General features: G+C 41.6%; 1 protein-coding gene across 2 annotated transcripts in view; it reads left to right on the top strand.

Moving 5' to 3' along the window:
* The first annotated feature begins 1,993 nt into the window (after window positions 1–1,993).
* FBXL2 (F-box and leucine rich repeat protein 2) overlaps window positions 1,994–21,188 on the top strand; it is a 63,330-nt gene continuing 44,135 nt past the window's right edge. For both annotated transcript variants that reach the window (XM_080385912.1, XM_080385911.1), the window contains exon 1: window positions 1,994–9,212. In XM_080385912.1, the coding sequence (XP_080242038.1) occupies window positions 9,210–9,212 (3 nt within the window). In that variant the 5' untranslated portion in view covers window positions 1,994–9,209. The remainder of the gene's footprint in view (window positions 9,213–21,188) is intronic.

The following is a 21,188-nucleotide window of genomic DNA, read 5'->3' as shown; positions in this document are numbered from 1 at the left end:
GCTTGAAACTTGCTATTGCTTCACCCAGCTGTCACCATTACTCTGTACAGCATTTGTTTTTCATCCATCCCCACTCTCTTCCAAATTCTGACTTATCTCCCCAGTTTCAGAGATCCTAAGCCCGCTCGGTTTCTGACTGGTTTCTGCCTTTGGTGTTAGCCAGACCGTGACCAGCAGGAAGAGAAAATGCCACAAGGCCAGTCACCCTGCTGCAGAAAACATACACAATGGATGCAAACAATACACAGGCTTGGTAATATTCCCATAGATGAACAATGTAGGAGGTTAAGGCACATTCCAACAAGTGATCTTTGATAATACATTAATCAATGTAACAAGGGAGGCATTGCATTTGAATTAGCTAGCCACGAGAATGTGAGACCCGGCACCTAACATCCACGTTGTCCATGCATGCCACTTATAAATATGCTTCCCCTATTGGCAGGTGATGCTCGGGCTCTTCAAGAAACAACCCAGAGGACTTCTGTTTGTCTCCTCCCAGTCATGGGACATCACTGCAATGTTAGATGGGACCAACAGCAGCTATTCAAGTGACCAGGGCCTCTCCACGCACCAGGTACGTGCTTTTACACCACTTAGTGCTGAAGGCAAAATGTTCACAGACTTCCAAGGAAATCTTAAACCACACCAAATTTTGATCCACTTATAGTGTCATCTTCCCAATGAACTTAATGAAATTGGGACTTTCCCCCTAGCCTAATTAATTTTCCCATTCTGTGTCTTTGAAAGATTTACTCTATTCGAGGTACACTGCATGTGCATTTGTTGTAATTGGAAAATCTTTATTCCTGCAAAGAGCTTGTCGTCCAGAAAATAAAAAGAGCATCATAATACATGTACCAAAGAAGTATTTATTGCAACGGATAATCTCTATGAAAGCGGATAGCATTTCGCTGATAACTTCTAAAAGTCCCTTGGGATTGCTTGGCTGTCTCTGTTTTGCATATAAAGTATAATTAAAAGAAAAAAATATAAGTGAAATTCACAGTATAAATTCTTGAACTAATTTCATTGATGTCAGTAGAATTGCAGTGGAGATTAATTTAGTTTTGTGACTGTCAAGGAAAGAAGCTGTTAAAGGGGTTTTTTTTGGTGCACCTTTATTTTTCCGGTAATGACAGGACACAAAAATATATTCTGTATTGATCCATATATTGTCTTCATAACACATCCAATCTGAAATAAGTATGATTCACCCTTCATCATTTATTATTCTCTTCACTAACATGCTTATTAGAACAGATAGTTGAAGGGTTGCCATTAGGATTTTGTCACCATTTAGTGTAAACCAAACTGAAAGTTATTTTTAGATCTCATGTATTCAATATTTAAAATATATTTCCTACATAAAAATGCAGAGATTATGGAAATTTTTCAGAAATATGGTCTTGGCCTTGTTTTTGCATGTTTTTCTATGTTATTGCACACTTTTTTGGATATGCTACAGTATTTCCAATCAACCATTAGTAATAGGTTTAGCAGTTGTTTCAACCTCCCTCAAAATTCTTGTTCTCATTTTTATTCCATAGAAAGCAATTTAGGGATCCATCTGCAAACACTTGCTATCCAAAGCAGTGCTTGCTACCATTAATAGTCCTTGTGAAATCAAAGTAGCAAGTATTTTACCTAGTACTGCAAGTCTGGAGGATTGGAGCTTAGGTTGCAAATATTCATTTAATTTTGGGAGGACATTCAGGCAACCCATATGTCACACTACAGGTGTATACCATGTTCTGTAAACTCCTGCTTTCTGCTTGTCGTGTTACCTCTGATCAGCTGTGCATGGGCCATGCTGTCTCCATGCTTCAGTTTACCTGGATTTAGAATAGAAACAAAAACTGTCCAGGGGCATTTGGAAACAAAGTGCTTCACTAGATAATTTGAGAACTAAACGTGCCAGTGACAAAGGTACACCGAGGTCTTCAATGGAAATGTGCCATTCAGAAGAATCGACGAAAAGCAAAATTTCCCTTCATTTCTATGTGGGCATCACATCTGTAACTCCCACCTGCAGTTTCTGCAGCAGCACTATCAGTAGTCCCACTCAGGGGCCCATACACTAAACACTAAAGAAGAACATCCTGATAACAATATTTATGCTTCACTTCATCCACATAACCTTGTTTGCATCTTGAGGCATCTAATTTCAGGTTCCCTATGCAATCAATGGGGATCAGGTGGATTCTTCTCACAGATTATTATAAAGGGAATCAGTTCTTCTAATTTAAGCAGCTAATTTAGATGCCTAAATCTCAGCTGTGTCCAAAGGGTTCATTGAAGCAACCGAATACAAACAAAGCAAGACAAAAGCCTCAGGCATCCAGTTCAAAGTGATAATTTGAGAAGGAATCATCCCTGAAAGGAGCAATGATTCTAAAGGAACCAGAAAACTACAAAATAGGTATCTATGCTATCTCTCTGTCCCTACTGTTCTCCAACCTTTTGTTGGTGACCCAGGTGAGAAAGACCTCTCTGCAAAGTCCAATGTTTCATGCTGTTTGCTTTTTCAAAGAATCAGGCACATTTTTACATATAAGAAATCACAAATAAGAAATATATGATAACGGAAATGGCAGAGGCATGAAATACCTGTTCTGTTAAAGCAACAGCATGTATTCCAAGTTCAGAGAGAGAAGACATGCTGCCAAGTTGTTTGACCACAATCATTTTCATTCTCCATCTAAAATTCTAGTATTTATCTTCTCTGCTTTCATTCAGTAAAACACCACTCAGGTTTCTACCTGCTAAGATGACACAGATGTAATGATTTTTGGTTTACTTGACCAAGAACTAAATACATTAAAAGGCTTTTATTTCACAGTTGCAAACTAATACTAGAAAACTCCAAGACACAATGTACAGCGTAGAACAGGTTTATCAAACATCATTTTCAAACTGCAGAATTGTTGGATGCTACCACACAATCAATTTAAACTCAGATTAGGTCTACGAAATTTTAACAGTAATTTGAGTGCAACAAATGAAAAATTTTTGTCTGGTACTTTTATGCAAACAAATATACATACGTTCCCCCAACACACAAAGCTCAAGGAGAAGTCTGCAAAATATCTTCACATGTTTTTATATGTGAACATAAAATACTATATTTTATAATGAGTTAACATGTGTATCTTTTAGTGAGTGGCTTACAGATGTCTGTAGATTAAACAGAAAAAGCAAAAAGCACAGCAGCACAGTGTATGAGCAAAGGATTTTACTGTACTTTGTAAAGGGTATCCTATCTCATCACTCACTGCTTCTATCATCCTAATATGTTTCAAAAGAATGCAATAAATGGGAACTGATTCAACGAAGTATTAGACAGTAAGTTTTATTGACATTTATTTTGACACAGACAGAAGATTAGGGCGTACAATAAAATACTGCTCTACTTGTGAACCTAAGTTTTATTTTTATTTGCAACCACACAAATCTTACTACAGTGACTTTTTATTCCTCTAATTTTGACTTCAGTTTTTTGAACATAGCTCTCAGCCAAATATACTAGGCTACTGGGAAAGCTGTATGCGGTCAAACTGCTACCACAAGTCTGTACTGCATGCAAAGTTAGTCTGTATCTGTGTACTGTTGATAGACATATGCAATAGCAGTTAAACTCACGTACCATGTCCTTGTCAGGAATGTAAGTCAACTTCCCAAGTTTTTATCAGACTAGTTTTCCCAAGCAATTATCTTCTAAAGGCAAATGTGATAGAAATTTCAACACTTCTTACTTAAACTAGAAATTTGATTAAAAACACATGAGCAGAGGTCCTTCTGCATGGCAAATGAAAGCGTGCTTTGAAATGCACTTTAAATGTACCATGTTAGAACAAGTACATACAGAGAACATTCTGGAGCTGGATGCGGAGGAACTTCTACAGCAGCTCTCTGGTTTTGTGCTTACTGAACTACTTCAGCACGTGAGGATAACCAATCACATACGCACTTACAGGACTGGTGCCACGGCACGGCTTCTCAAAGTGTCACACACAGATAACAACTGTCAAACATTCCCAACTCATTATTATTTGAGTGACCATGGTAAAGTTTATAGACGTTATGTGGTCGAATCCTTGTTCTTTGTATAAAGTAATTCTTTGCTGCAAAGATTCATTAACACAGAATGAGTTTAAAAGCACCTCTGAATTTTTCTGAAATAAAGGAAGGACCAACCTTGACCTCTCAAAACTAGGAAAAACAGGTGTTACGGGAATGTCTTAAACATAAAGCTGCCACACATCTTTCTCTGAATGGAAGTATCGTCTGGCTGACATTCAGAAGACTTCCTTATTTGTATGGGATTTCCTGATGTATGGCAGCTTGATCAGAGCCGTTGCACAGGGCCTACAAGCAGGCTGCCATGCATTAAGATGACCTGGGACATACCCACAGACCTGCATATGCACTGAAGCTGGTGACTTTTGGAAAACACTGGGCTGACTGCACAGACATGACATTCTGTGTATACCTGACTGCTTAGACATCTCCAGACTTGCATATATTTCCTCTTTCTGAACTTGAAGGAGGCCAATTCTTCTCCCGCACCACCTGTGGCTTCATTTGAAATTACCCATGTATGTATCTTCTCCAACCAATTTTACACCTTACAATTGACAGAATAATACAAGCTGCAAGCGACTTCCAAAGGTCACCCAAACTGACTTTCTGTTCAAAGCAGAGCTAACTTCAACTACAAGCAGGTTACGCATGGCCTTGTGTGGCCATGTTTTGGAAATCTCCAACAGTGAAGACACCACTGTTCCTCTGAGCACTGTTCTAGTCCTCAGCCACTCTCATGGCCATGAGTCTTCCCCTTATATCCAACTGGAATTTCCCTTGTTGCAGCTGACTACCGTCTCTCAGTCTTCCACAACACATCTTCACGGAGAGACTGGCTTCACCTTCTCTACAACCCCCCTTTTAGGTAGTAGAAGACTGCAGTCAGATCCCACTTGGTCGTTTTGTCTAAATGAACAACTGGTCTCTCCTTGCTTGGCACATGCTGCAGCCCTCAGACACTGCAGTGCTCCTCCACTGGACTCTCTCCATTTTGTCAACATCTCTCCGATGATCAGGACCCAGAACTGCTCACGGTACTGCAGATGCTGTATCACAGGTGCTGAATAGACGGGTATAATCATCTCCCTCAGTCTCCGAGCCACTCCCTTGCTAATGCAGTTTTTGTTGCTATCAGGGCACACTTCTGACTCATGTTCAGCTCATCGTCCACCAGGACTCCCAGCTCCTTTTCTTCAGAGCTGCATTCTAGCCAGCCCCCAGGCTGTTGCAGGAGGGTTACTGTATCCCAGATGCAGGACTTTGCACTTGCCTTTGCTAAGTGTCCTGAGACTCCCATCAGCATATTTCTGCAATTTGCCATGGTCCCTCTGAATCGCTGCGCTCCCTGCCAGCAAGTCACATGCTTCTCACGATCCTATCCAGGAATGAGGTGGCTGAGGATGCATGGTGTCACTTTGTCAGGTCGCTGGTTTGGACCTCCACAGATTATCTGGGTAGGGCAGGATATTCCCAGCCAACGGTATGTGCACTAGCAGCGATATAAAAACAACTTTTGAAAAAGCAACAGCACCACAGAAGTATAAATCCTGGCACAAAGCTAGCATGTACTGGTGCCATGCTCAGGAAAGAAAAACGTTTTGGGAAATCTTGTCCTATCAATTCTTATGGCAGTACATGAAAAGCCGTGTCAGACATCAAAATTCACCTATTTATGCTCTAATGTGAACCACGTAGTGCATACTAAAAAAGCATCCTAGAAAAGATATACACTCCCTCAACCATTTTTTTTCTCATAATGGCAATTAACAGGTGTGAACCTTCTTGTCACAATCATTTAACTTAAGGGAAGATGATCTCCTTCAGATCCAATGTAGTAATTTTACAAGTTAACCACCTACAACCATTTGCTTCACACTTGTAGTCAAAGTCCTTCACAGCTGAGTTGTGTTAACACAATCTTAAGTAAGCTCTTCATCGGTCTTGGTGCAAGTTAGCTTGAAGCACCACCAGCTAAGCTTCACAAGCCTCTGCTGTGCTGTGGAAGCAAGAGCTGTAACAAACAGCTGGGAACTGTAGCATCTCAAATTTATTTCGCCTGTTCTCTGGGATGTACTTTCATTTGACTTACATAAAGGAGGATGGGGAAGAGGGAAGGAAAGGTCTAACAGTTAGCTTGTTTCAAACCAAATGCCTTCAGCCAGCGAGGAAAATTCCTAGAAAAACATACATGTGGATTTATAAGCACAATGCCCACTGGTAAGAATACTGACTCACTTCTAGATTCAAAGGAGTCCAACAATCAGAGGACCTCTGTAGAGGAAGCTACTGCATGGCAAGTGTCCTCCTGTGCTGAAAAGGTTCATTTACTGCAGCCTGGCATCATTTGGTAACAACACACAGAGGGGAAATCTTCACTGGCTATAGAGCAAAGTTGGGGAAAGCATGACTGGGTGGAATCCAGAAACAAAACTCCTTTCACAAGACTGGACTACTCAGTCTCTGTGATGGCTTTCTGGAACCCAAAAGTCTTTTCTAGGCTGTTGGGCCTAATGGCCCAGAGGCTCCAAAGCTGCTGTTTAGCAAGAGCAAAGAGCTCCAGAATCACGCTGCTAACTCACCCCTCTCATGGGTGCCACTTGTTTATTTTTTCTGACAAGCATTTAAACTATTTTTCATTTCTTTTAAGTTTGGTAAAAAGGTACGTAAGAAGGGAACTGTGTCAGCATTCAATGAGAGTCTGAACAATTAGGAGGAACTTCAGATAGGCAAGTTAAAAGGCCAAGCTGTTGAACACAGCTCTGCAGCTTACAAAATATAAAAAGACGTCAGTAATAACTTACATAATTGGTCATTCTAAATTGACCAGTGCACAGGCATTACCTAAAAACTTGATGATTTTAAAAGAATGCTAAAATTAGAACCAGCTGGGAATTTTCAGATGAAAATTTTTTCATCACACAATATTGCTGTGGATTGGTTGAAAATGGGACACTAAACATGGATATATTCTCTTAGGACTTCAGATGTATATACTAAGACATTCCACAGACAAGAAATGGAGAAGACAGACCAGGACGTAGATGCTCCTGTACACACATTTCTGAAGTCTCATTAGATGAATTCTCATCTAATTGCTTATTTGACAAAACTCAAGCCATTGTAGAGAGGGTGTGTGGAGGTGTGTCGAGTATGCTTTTCTTGAATTTTCAAGTGATACCACAACATAGACAAAGAGGAGTCCAGAAAGTCAGTAGTGTGGCACTATAAATCATTAGCTGGTGCAGATCCAAAGATACGGATTTCGCCCTTTCACATCCTAAACAAATACCCAGGTGGCAAATATATGTCTCTCTTCTCTTTCTTGGGGGATGAAACAAGGCGCTTTCTTTCCTATAGTCTTTTTATAGATAAAATACTGATTCATATCCGTTCTGTAATGTTCCATGCCTTCTGACAGTTTTCAATCAGATGAAAGCTGATTAGGCCATGGATAGTCTATTTGCACACTTGCCTCCTGTCTTGCCTCCCTTGCACAAACAGATCCCAACTGGACTAGTTATCCTGAACCCCTCTTCACGGAACACGGTTATTATTTTGCAATCTCCCTTCTTTTTGCAAAGTCAGATATATTTTTTTTTTTCCTTCAGGTTGCTGCAACTTGAACTGATTCTAGCTCCTTGAATTTCTTTCTTTTTATTGTAGTGATAGGAAAATCTGTCACTATCTTTATTATACAGTCCAAAGATTTGCACTGAACTAAAAAAAAAGTCATGGGACGATCCTCTTTTTATATTTTTTTTTTTTATGCGAACCAATAAAATTTAGAAACTGCTAGTCTGCGCCTTCTGCAACTCAGCTGAACATGTCTGAATTGTTTATACATATTTCACATTTCTGAGGCTTTCTTCCCTGCTATACAAACCAGATCAACTGTATGAACCGGGTCATTCTCCAAAATCTGGAGAGTGTAAGACAGTAGATCGAGATATGTGCCAGCAAACGGTATGTGCATGTACCAACTATTTCCGTGCGGGTTCTGAGAAAGGACACTTTCGTAAGAAACTATTTTTTACTGTTAATCAAACCAGAATGTTTCATTCCTTAAAGGAATGAACACAGCCAGTTCCAAATAGTGAACTCCTGTTACCCTACAACGGCCACTTGTGTTTCTTAGAAATGTGAAGGACTGAATCAAGAGAAAACAGTACCTGCTGGGGTAGTTTTTTCTCCCCAGTTTTTCCCATCTCTTGTTTTCCCTGTGGTATTGTGACTGCTGAACAGATGTAACCTGTAAGCGTGCTATTACCAATACTGGATTTGGCTTGGACAGTGGTTTCACACAGGGTGTGTTCGCAGCAGGCAGGCACGCTCTTACTGACAGCACCCATCGCTTCGAAGTGTTTGGCGTTCTGACAGACAAGCTTCCGTGGATTTTTCCGTAGCGATCTAGGATGTTATCACCCCCAGTTATCTACACTTGTGGCTGCAACAGGAGCGACCGGCCGCGCTGGCCGCAGCCCCTCCAGTTTACAAGGCAGCACCCTGGATTAAACATGTCACCAGCAGTCATGTCGCCCCACACGCCAGGCGGGAAACCCGGAGGCGCAGGGGCAGCTACCCTGTGCCAGCAGCACCGGCAGGCCCCGGGGAGTGCCCGCGGCTGGGACGGGCGCTGCCTGGCAGCCGCACCGGCCTCTGCGCGCCCACGAGCCCGCAGACGCCTCCGGAGGCCGCGGCCCGGCGGGTGAGGCTCCCGGCGCCTGCCTCTCGGCGGGAACGGCGGCCGCGGGAGCCGCGGGAGGGGCCGGGCCCGAGCGGTAGCCCAGCCCTCCGGCACCGAGCCGGGACTCCCGCCAGGCCGGCCTGGCCGAGGCCGGCTGCCCGCCCCGCCGCCGGCAGCCCCCGCGGGCGCTCGCCAGCCATGCCGCCGCCCGCCGCTCGCGGCGCCACCTGAGGCGGGGGGCGGGGGCCGGCGGCCGCGGGGGCGGGGCGGGGCGGCCCCACCGCGCAGGGGCGGTGCCGGTCACGTGGGGCGGCGGCGGCCCCGCCCCGCCCCGGCTCTGGCGGCGGCAGCGGCGGTGGCGGCGCGCGCAGGCGTTGCACCTGGCGCCCTCTTCGGGGCTCCTCGTCGCCAGGACAACCGGCCTCGCCGCGGCGCCTCTGCCATGGTGAGCCTGCGGCCCGGCCCGGCCCGCCCCGCCGCCCCCCGCCGCCGCCGTCGGGCGTTAGGGGGCTGGCCCGGCGGCCCGGGGCCCGGGGCGGGGAGCGGCGGCGAGGCGAGGCGGGGCGGGCAGGTGGCGCGGCGGGCGGCGCCGCCGCGGGGCGCGAGTGCTGCCCGGGCCGTGAGGGGCGGCCGCGGGGCCGCGCGGCGGGCGGGCCCCTCACCCTGAGGGGAGGGTGGCGGCCGGGGCGGGCGTAACGCCTGCTCTTGGCGGGCGGGGGTATGCGGGGCACGGGCGGGCGGGCGCGCACCGTGCGGTGCGGGTGCGGTGCTGGGCGTACGGCCCGCGGCGGGGCTGCGTGTGCGGGGGGTGCCCCGCGGTAACGGTGTCGGAGCGAGTGTGCCTGCCTCTGCCCAGGGCAGGTGGGGCTGCGCTGTCCCTCGGCATAGCACTGGCGGGGAGAGGGTGTGCCCTCCTGTCGGGGTGAGGTGCGAGGGTGCCTCGCCCCCCTGCGTAACGCCGGGGCAGCCGTTGGTTGGAGCCTCCCTGAGTGCAGAGCGGGTTAAGGTGTGGCGGGGCGGGGGGGTGTCGTCCCCTGTGTAGCGCAGGAGCGATGGTGTGTATCTCTGGGTGTGGAAAGCGGCTGGGGCGTGACAGAAGCGTGTCTGTCCCCTCGGTAAAGTGGGGAGGAAGCCAACGTGTGTGCCGGGGCACGGAACGGGGGTGGTGGTGTCATGGGGAGGGGGTGCCGGGGGTGCTGATGCAGGGCGCTAAGCCGGGGTGTGGCCCGCGGGCTGTGTCTGTGGCAGATGTATGGTGGGACGTTATGCCTCTGTGTCAGTGTGCGTGTGTGTCTGCTATGGTTTGGGCTTCGGGTGTGTGTGTGTTTTCGTGTTGTAGTGGAGGTGTGACGTTGTGTACGGGGACACTGCATCGTATGTATGTAGTTGTGTCTGCATACTGTTGTCTGGTATGGGCTTGGGTCTGTATATATATAGTGAGTATTGGGTGTGGCATAATACGTGGATATTTTTATAGGCATGTATGCTATGGGTGTGGCAAGAATTATCTGTACTTTTATATGTGCGTAGCAGATACAGGATATGGTATTTTGTATCTATAGAGTGGCAGTTCCTTATATGTGTAAGTATGCATAGCTGTAATGGCTTAACATGTATGCACAGATGCCTTTATAACAGATTTGTGATTGTGTGTGTGGTGAGCACGAGGTTTGTTGCATCTGTATGTAGAGATGGTGTGTCATGGAATGTATGTGTGTGGAGGGTGCAGCAAAGAAGGAAGGGTGGTTGAGGTTTGCTTTGTGGGGAGCCTGTGTGGGGATGTGATACAGTACGTGTATGCAGCATGTGGCGGGGGAGAGGTCCATCGTGATGTTTGTGAAAGGAAGATGACAAGGCGTATAAGGGGGAGTGAGCAGGGACAGGCATGACATGTTTGGAAAGGGTCTTGGTATGATCCCTGTTTTCAGTTACAACTTGTCTGATGCCTCATTGCTTTGCAGTGATGGTTACAGTGATAGACGCAGGAAGAAGGCACAGTTGCTAGCTTCTGTGCTAGAAGGCACAATGCACGGTGTTTTAAGGCAGCAGAATCACTTTATGGGTATGTTCGTATGTGTGTAATGTGTGTAGGCTTTCTGTAGTGAGTTCTGGGTGGGGGTGAGGGAGCACACAGCCTCACGAAGGACTGTATCCCTGTGGTGTCATAACTTTTCTCTTCTTCCTTTGCATGAAGGCTTATTCATGCTCCTTCTCTTTCTTCTCCTGCACTTTGCCTTCTGCTCCTTCCTCATTCTAGCCTACATGTTTTGAACCTAAGCAAAACAGCCTTGAAAACTAAAATGTGAGGTGGAATAAAAATATGGATAGAATGGATAGAATGTGTGTGGGATTACAGTACACTTCTATGTAGAATCATGTTGGATTGGGTTTGCAAAGGTTTCAGGATGTAGCTGTTGCTATAAGGAGGAGTAAATGTCAGTGAATGAGGCTGTGGATGGTGTTGTATTGGTGAAGTGATGATGATGTGACTTAATGACATGTCCTACTTCACCTTAGTATTCCATCACACATTTACGCCACATCAGAGAAGATACAGTATTTTAAAAGTCAGTTGAATAAAGTGGATTTATCTCATGTTCTAAACTTAGGAAAACTTACAGACTGAAAAACAATAAACAAAATATTTATAAAGCATTTCACAACATAAGTAAATATTTTCCACTTGCCAAACTCCAGGTATGGAGTTTTCCTTCATAGTCTTGTTTTGACATTCCTGATTAGATACTTGTAGCAGTCCAAACTCAGCAGACATAGAATCTGCAAAGAAGCGCTGAATTGTTGCTGTAACTGCACAGGTAGAATCTCAGAAATTTTACCTGATAAGCCTTATCACTGTGCAGATTCTTATACTGGGCAGCTCCTTCATTGCACTTGACAGCTGATAAGAAAAGGATGAAATAACGTCATTTTTTAATTATTTTTGTATGTTCAGATATCTTATTCAATTAATGCTTATACTTGAATTGCTCTCTGTTACAGGGGTTAGTCCCGTTTAGGTTGTTATTTCCCTCTTAACTCTTCATAGCTGCATAGTTTAAAATTCAAGAAAGGTAAGGAAGGAATTAATTTTGACCAGTTAACACTAGACCTTTTAGTATAGGGAATGTCAGTGTTCCTACAAATCAGAAGGACCATTAGCTTAATGCTTGCTTATTTTGACAACAGACTGGAATATTTAGTCATCTTAGTTAAAATTAGGGATAACATGGGGCTAGCAGATGTGAAAAGTTTAAAATAAAAGTCAGGTTTTCACTGAAGCATGGCAACTATTTTTAGGTTAGTGTAGAAAAGTAGTACGAATCTTGGCACTGTGTCAATATCGATCTGAATGCCAGCAGAAGGCTACACATTAACAGTACTTCAGCTGCTTTGTCAATTAGATATCAGAATAATTGCGCCAATTACACAAGTTGATAACTTATATGAAAGTTCTGGTAGTGTTTCTGCTGAATCAGAAATACACATAAACAGTGTATGCTAAGTAGGACAAAACCAAATGAAATTGTGAAACCAAAGAGTTCTTTCTCACAGTTCAGTAGCCTCGAGCTAGTTTTGACAATAGCTGTAACATTCACTTGCATTCTTTCTAATAACCTTTTTAGGAAGGTGATCCCTATACTTCATAGATTGCTGCTTTTTTTTTTTCTTCTTTTTTTTTTTCTCTCTTTGTTTTAGCACAGTGCAAAAACTGTTAAAATTTCTTATGATACTTGAGTTGTATTTGATTAGAATGTGATAGGGTTGGAGAACAGCTGTCTGGGCGAGCTTTTACAGAATAGCTTTCCCACTTGAGCTTTTAAGACGGTGTGGGATATTTTAATTGTTTCTAAAGCTTGTGAGGAGGAAGATTGTAAACATAGAGTAACTTCAAAATGGTGAAAGCCAGATTTGCATTCTTAAAAATGCTGGAAGTCTTTATCCATTTTTACAACAGAAGAAGTTACACATAAGGCATTAAAAGAACATAATGATGGACTTAAAATTCACTTCAAACTGGTGTCTCCTCTGTCAATTCCATGTTTATTTTTCAGGATCCGGAAATTACTTGTATGTCTCTATCAAAGTTTAAACTAGTTCTTGAGATTGAAGATTTTTTTTCCTAGTAGTTTGTGAAGATCAAGCTTCTCTCTCAGATCAATTTTTCAAAATATGTACTGTGCTGTAAATGAAAATTGTGTATACAGTGTGATTCTACAAGACTGCATGAAACCAAATGGATTATTTTTGTGATGAAACAAATTATACTTAAAATGTGATGGAGGCTGCCTTAGTTTCTATTTCAATATGTCTCTGTAGAGTCTTAAAGTTACGTGGGGGATCAAAGGAGAGTACCTTTCTCAGGTGTTTTGAGCTTAGGCTTTTGCAAATTGCATTTGAGTGTCTGATGCTTAAGGAGGGGTTTGTTATTTACCTGGTCAGGAAAAAGAAAGCACAAAATCTGTAAGGTAAGTAATTTTTGCTGACTCCAATGACCTCCCTCCTGTGTCCCGTCCTGCCCCTCTGCCAAAAAAACCCAACAACAAACCCTCCAAAAAAACCCAGAAAAAAAACAACAAGCAAAACTATGGTATGAATTTAAGTGTTTAAATGGACTAAATAGTTTCTGTTGGGTACAGAGAGGTAATGGAAATGCAACAATACTTGCGTTGTTTAAATACAAGGGCACCTCAGTTGATACAATCAGCTACAGCCAATCTCTTCGGTGATTCCCTCTGGGTTGTCTTTGCCTTGGAGGAAACACTGCACTTGTGCTAGAGGACTAGAACTGGAAATGCGCCCTTTTCTGGGCTTGCGCATTTATGACTACATGGAACCACAAGCTGCTGCTGTGTAGCCCACAAAGTACTTAAAATTTGGTATCAGGCTGCTACCCTTAAAATATTGGCCATACTTCATGGTATATTCTCTTTTTCTATCCCAGTGTTTTCCTGTGTTCTCCTTCAGGCAGCAGGAAATAGTAAACTCTGTTTTCATTGGATTTGTTTGCTGTTCAACTGGTTAACCAGTATGTTCTATAAATTTAAATCGATAAGGAGACAAGACATCATCAGATCTCCATAAATGTGAAACTTTACCAGTATGTCAGGTTTGTCTGTTTTCAGAGGTTGAAATTGAGGTCAGAGCTTCACAGAGGAAGGGCATTTCCATATCATGACTTGATACTATGTAGTAGTTATCTAAATATTAAGGGGCAGAATGTCTGAGTGTGCTTGCAGTTCTGAAAATGGTCTATGATGTACTTCTAAAGTATCAAGGTTATTTTATTTCTGCAGAAACTAAGGATTTTGGCAAATACTAACAATTAAGTGAGTGTCCAGTTTCTCTTCTAAATCTCAACCTCTTTTCTTGGATCAGCTTGAAAAAGGTGTTTTGGAATGCTACTATGATGCTGTTTCCTTTGAAGTCAGTTATAATTGCTGCTTGTAAGCATGAAGAGGTACCTAATTTTGTCTCTTATAATTGGAAGCTTTTATTAATTACACACTACATATATGGTGTGTGCAGCCACAATACAGGTTTTGTGGCATCTTTTTTTCTGGTTCATGCTCTAGAAGGTTTGCTTTTCATAAGAAAGATTTCACACTCTCATTATTAGGAAAAACATCAGTTCTGACATAGTGTTTATGATGCAGATCAAGCACTGTTTTGAAATGGCTTTGTAGAAGCTATAGAGTCGTTTTTGTAATGAAATATACCTTTTAAATCTCAAATATATTTTTGAAGAGCAGTTATGTTGGGGAGAAAATTATTAGTACTCAAAATTCTTGTTTCACTGATGATTAGAAGAAGGGATTCTGCTTCATCCACGCAGTCAGGACTTAAGCTGTAATTTCATTTACAGTTTGAGCTAAGTACAGTAAGAAAAATAATTGCCTTTCTGGATGTGGGATTGCGTGGCTGGAGGGAAGACTGTGTCAGTCCAAATTAGAATGGTGCAAACTCCTTGGGAAATGGACCTGCAGGAGAATCTGTGTGTGCACATGCTGGGAGGATTTCAGGTCTCCCTTGTCGTGCCATCAGTGTGTTAGTTTGTATGCTAATATTGGAGACTGGGAATAAAACTTAGCCGTGTGTATGGCAGTAAAACCAACTATATGCATAAGTGGTGATTCAGAGGAGGAGTTTTGAAAGGAATACTCTTAAGGGCTCTGATGAACCTGTGACTTGGGTGGCTTAGACTGAATGGCTATCCGTAACCAAATACTGCTGCTTTAAAACAAATGGCTACCAGCTCTTCTCAAACTGATTTTTCAGAAACGTATCATGCTCTGAATGTCTGAGAATGTGTATTATATAGCATGATTGTAGAAGACTGTGTGAAACCAAATGGAATATCTTTGTGATGAAACAAATTGTGATTTGAGCACGCAGTCCCTGTGAATGTTGTGATGGAAGCTGCCTTAGAATTTATTCCAGTATTTCTGCTTAGAGTCTCAAAGGTACCTTCCTTTGACCATTCAAGTAACTTTCTCAGGTGTTTTGAATGTTGGCTTTTACAAATTGCATTGAGTTTCTGCTTGATGCTTAAGGAGGGATTTATTACTTGCCTGGTCAAGAAAAAAAAAAGCACAGAAGCTGTATGATATGTAATCTACCCTTCTGATGGGCTACAGTCAACAACTGCTTCATCCATCTGATGTTAATTTTCTGCCACAGGTCTGTTATTCTTGAAGCCATGAAGTAGGTGATACAGGTTTCCCCATGTTCTACTTTAAAGTGATTTGTAGATTCGACTGTTACTTGAATGCTTTATTTTGTTTTTTAGGAATAATGTCTAAATGCTTCATCATGTATTGGTTTTATTTGGAAGTGAGTAATCTTAAAAGGGGAACAGTGGATGACTATCTGACAAAGGAAATATTCAGTCATTAATTTGTTTAAAAAGAAAACAAACTGAAGAAAAGATTTACCTATCAGTATATAACTAACAAATGATGAGGATAAAATTTGGTCTTTTTTGCACCTGTCTCTTTATGTATATTTACAGAATAAGCAGAGGTACAATTGACAGCTTTTTTTCCAGATTTCTTAGTGTTTAACCAGTAGTTGTTGTTTTGTGGGTTTTTTTCTGAGATGAAACAATCTCTAGTCTTGAAATATTAGGTAAGGAGTAGTTTAATTTTCCATGTGGTTCAGGCTTGTTTTGCCATTTCTGGTAGTGGTAAGAACAAGATGCTTTTAAAGACAAAGTGTGAGCTAGATGGATCATAGCCTGAATGGAGGATTAATCTTCCATATAGCTCTTCTCACAGAGTAACATAGGGGAAGTAGAACTTGCAAACATTTTTTTTTTTTTTTTTTTGCAAGTAATAGTGTAATGGCTGTTTCTTTTGATTTGGTATTGGATTGAACCTAATGTTTTCTGTCATGCAGGCTACCAAACATCAGTTACATGATGGCAGGTATTGATAAAATGCTATCTTTCGACTGAATTTTAGGCCTGCCAATAATTAGGTCAATCACTAATTCTGCAAACAATTAGACTTCCCCTTCCTATTTTTTAACAAGTTAAAGTAGGAGCTATCACACTATGTCAGTCTGAAATATTGACATGGTACAGAAAGTCTTAAACTTCAAGTTTGTTCAGTGCCTCTTTGGTCTGTATCAGAATTTACAGTGTATTAAAAGTTGAAATAAATCTGTGTCACAGCACCTTAAATAGCATTGCTGGTAAGACAGCAATATGTGAAAGTATGCTTAATATGTGGGGCTAGTTTGGAGGATTGCTGTCTCTTTGGTGACTTTGTAGGAGATGAGGTTAAGTTTTGCATTAAAGGATGGGCAGCTCAGCTAACAGGTCAGGCTAACCTGTTAGACTTTAATGCCTTGGCTGCTTGCAGTAATTAAGCCATACTTTTGAAAAGACTTGATTGGTGATTTCCAAGTTTGTTGTTGGTAGGTGACTGTCTTTCTGAAAAACGCACAGGAAAGGGTGATGTCAGCTATTTGGTCAACTGAGAATGAGCTAGTGTGCTCGAGACAGCGGCTCCACGCTAAGAGGCAGTTGAGTTGGAACAGCCAAAGGCCTCGAGACAGAATTGTGCGGCTATGGCCATCAGCTCTGAAGTTCACAAATGACCTTGACCTGTCACCCAGTGAGAACAGGGCCTTGCAGAACCAGACTGATGCCCTCCAGTAAAATGTGAATGATGTGGTGTGAATACCAGTGCTGGCAAAACAAGAATGGTAGCTCTTCTGGAAGAAAACAGAGCAGTGAAGTGGGCAGTGTGGCCAGCTGCTTCGGCCTGGCAGGTTTTATAGTATTGGACAGCACTTGCTCTGGGAAAGCTTTAAAAGCAATATGGCCCTTATAGGTAGCCCTAGCTCAGTGGAAGGCATTAAGGAAAGACAGAGAGGTGTTCACAGGTGCATTTGATCTTGCTCTCTGAAAGTAAGCCTTAACGGCTTAAGATGACCAATGCATTAAAACCAAAAGTAATTGTTATGAAGTATTAGTTGCTTTTGATCAGTCAGTTTGTCACAGTGCTGGAAGAGAAAAGAATCTGACAAAAGACCAGTGCAAAAGGGTTGCTAGGTATCCGGCAGTGAGGAGGAAGCTATAAGCCTACTGAATGCAGTGCCCTGAATTTTGGTAGAAGAGTGTCCAAGGGAAAAAGAGGTTAGTGACCACAACAGACCAGGATGGCTGGGGTCTTGAAGTGCACAAAGTCAAAGACTGGACCGTGGTGAACAGCTGGAGTATAGGAGTGAGAGCCTGGAGAGCAGATAGTGTCTGTGTATTGAAATAGAAGACTTCACCAGTCTCTGCTGTAGACAAGCTGGGCTTGAGATGGGATTGCCTTTCAAGGTTTGCTTCAGTGTGTTTTAACTTTATTGATTACACAGAAAGCTTTACCATGGGTTCTAATTTAACACCATCAGCTGTTGTCTTCAGTATCACTTATTTCAGTCTTCTTGGCAATGCATATCCCTTAGCCTGTCTAACACTCTTGTTGCTGCCTAGATACAGTTAGTTACATTTCGCTACTTGCATGGGTTAAATGATTCCGTCTGTCTGCCTGTCTAATGCATTAATTGTGTATTTCCGGAGAAAGCAGCAGCTAGCAGCAATTCTCTGACCATTAGAGAGCAGTCTATAGTGTAATGTGGGATAATCTGAAATTTATAGTAAAGGAAGATGGTTTACCCTTCTTCCTCCTGCATTTTTCTGCTCTATTTAAATAGAGAGCTTTTTAGGATGCCATTCATTACTTTAGTGTGCTTGTGAACTGCTCTGGGTAGCAAAGCTGATCTGCTGGCTTTGCTGCCACAATAGCAAGAGGCAATTTCAGTAGTATAGTGAAGGGGAAATAGCACAGGCAACAATCAGGTGCCTCCAATGAGGAGAGATGTACAGCAAGCTGATGGGTTTTTGTGTTTGGTAACGAAAATCTGAACATCAAGGGAACTGAATAAGACTTTATTTTGTCAGGATTTTCATTTTAAACATTATGTTCTTATGATGCCTATCACTGCCTAAATAATACTAAATAAATACTGTTCTTGCTAGTGAAAACCTGAAAGACTTGATGTGTTTTACATATGGCAATATTTACAATTTAACTAGTATGCTTGCTCTGTCAGCTATCATAGGAGGAGGGAAATGTATGGATTTGATTCTGAACTGCTGTCTCCTTTGGCAACAGCAACTCAATGTTGGGTTTTATTCCTGGCTTGATAAATAATTCAGCTTTGTTTTCAGTATATATCTGTCTTTGCTTTTTGTGGATGTTCTTTGGGGTCTCTTAGACTTCATCTTTGCTCTTTCCCAGATCTACATTTACCCGTAATTACTTGCTTTAGCGCACTACGAAGCAAGGCTATTTTTGAGTTTGGTTTTTAGTAACTTCTGATTTGAAAAGTTGACAAGTTGAAAGTCCTTATCTACTTTTATTTCAGTGGCAATTAGATGCATAAATATCTCTGTGGAACTGAGCCATAGTGTCTGAGCTGCTAACAAAACTGTTTCATCTGTAAAGAAAATAGTCCTCTTCAACAGAGGACCGAATGACACCTAAAATTGCATCACTAAAAAAAAAAAAATTAAGGACTATCACCAAAACAGTACTATAACCTTATTTTGATCTTGAAATACTAGTTGAAGGGAATTGCTTATTGGTTTAGATAAGCTTAATGAACTAGGATTAATAGTCCTTTTTTTCTTTGTAGAGAAAACACAAACTTTCTGAGCATCTTACAGTTCTTTGCCAGACTAGGTACAAACCCACAAACGCACAACTCCATCAGAAAAGACTTCTTCAACTCAGTAATTTTGGTGAAAACAGGAGAGCTTCATCACTAACTATTAGACCAAAAGAGAATAATATGTGGTGCTTTGAATGGTGGCAGGCTAACTGTGATGTACAGTTATGTTCTAGGACTAATGGCAATTAATATGTTTTAGGAGGCAAATCAGGGAGATTATTCTTTTTGAATTTGACAGATTTACACAATGGATACTTCATTTATATAATAAAGAGATAAAAAAATCAAGTGTAGTTGCTGAAGACATTTAATGTAAGCAAGTATTTGGTCATTTTTTAAGGAAATACTTCCTTTTTAGCTCATTATAACGAGTCTTTCAAAAATACAGTGAAGATACCACCAAGAGAGGTCAGTTGAAGCATGTAAGGAATGGCTCAAGATTCAAGTAATAAGCAATTACAGTTTTCTCTCATGGGTTTTGTGTCGCTGCTTCTCATAGTTCCTTTAAGAATCTCGTCTTCTGTTTACAGGAAATTTAGAGTTGGTTTTAGAGTAACATTTATTACAGATGTTCAATCTCACCTATCCTTTTTCCTTGTGCACAGATTTGTCTGTTGTATTGTGGGATTTTATACACTTAAAAACGCTTTTCTAGATTTTGAGATACCTTGTCATTAACAGTTAAACTTGCTACCAAATGCAAAAGCAAAGAGAGAAGAAATACTCTGTCTACATCCATGGTATTCTTCATTATTATTCTGTATTATTATGTATGGGTATTTTGAGGGCTTATCGTTGTCAGCGCTACCTGTAACTGAAGAAAAATAAATTATGTTTGACAAGATTACTAAAATATTTTTTATGGTGATCGAATGCTTCCTTGATTGTTTCTGGTGGGGTTTTTTGTATATGTTTTGGTTTTTTTATAAATGGAAACAGAAAACTAGAAGTTATATGATAAAAATAAAGTAAAAACCAAAAAGGATGGCACTGTTTACTTTGGAGAGGTGATGCATAAATGTACTCAGGATATTTATTTCATTAATGGATGTTTTATATTTTCAGGAAGTGTTCAAAGAATAAATATATTACTGTGTTTGCACCTTCCGTCTTTTCTCTCTGCTTGCACACATTCAAAATCACATTACAAATGTTCATCTAGAAGGTGACTGCTCCAGTTATCCCATGCCTATTCTTCCTTTGGAGGAAAACTAGTACTGACGAGCTTTTGAAGAATTCCCTCTCCTGAGATTGCAAATGCAGTATGACTCTAGAGGCTAATACACTTTTTGTAGAGTAAAAGAGTAGTTTAAAAATACTCTTCCATTTTTCTAAATATTCATATTCTGTAAGAACAATACTTCATGATGTAACTATAGCTATGCACACAAGAACACATAAAACTTAATGTTTGAGGGAAAACAGCTTCAAATCTGTGGCCTCATGTGTGGCTTGTGTAGCAGGCGGGGTACTTCATGTGGCTGGGCAAGTTGCACGCTTCTCATATTAAGTAGTAAAAGTTGCACTTTCTTCAGTATTAACTGGGATTCCTAAATGCAACCGTATTGGTCATACCTGCTGTCGTGTATTCAAAACAGTTTCTCCATCCAACTTTTAAGTCTAAAGTTACCTCACATAAAAATATATAGCGATTATAAGCCTTTTTCCCATAAGAGTTACCAGTTATGTTGTACGTTTAGATTTTCAGCTTGGCCTTAGTAGAAAAATACTGTTCTCAAAAATCTGTGCTATGTTTTATAGTGATTTGGCTTTTTAATGCAGGAGTTGGTGAGTAGTTGGAAATAATCAAGTCTTGAGCACACATTGTAGCTGTTCGTGTTAAACAGTAACTTGCTCATACCTTACAAACTTAAATGCTGTGTCACCTTCACGCAGTGAGCATATATCCATGTTACAGGACATCTGAGTATCTACAGTGTAAGGAAAAAATTGGTAACAACAACTTTTCCACTGGCAAAGTGATAGCACACATAAACTAGTAGCAGTCTGCAAGGCAGCTTTATTAAAAATATATACTTGTGTATATAAGTGGGAAGCGTATGTGAGGTGATGTAACTATTGAGGAATTAACTGCAACTACAAAATAATTAAGTTAAAAGAGGATTTTTAGTAGTCTATGGTACTGAATGTTCAGATTCTGGACCAGAATTAATGAGGTCTAAGTTCACTTGTC

Source organism: Falco punctatus, assembly GCF_963210335.1.
Source record: "Falco punctatus genome assembly, chromosome: 4".
In the NCBI taxonomy this organism is placed as follows: domain Eukaryota; kingdom Metazoa; phylum Chordata; class Aves; order Falconiformes; family Falconidae; genus Falco; species Falco punctatus.
Note: the sequence above shows the minus strand (reverse complement) of the source record. Positions and strands in the feature narration are given on the sequence as shown.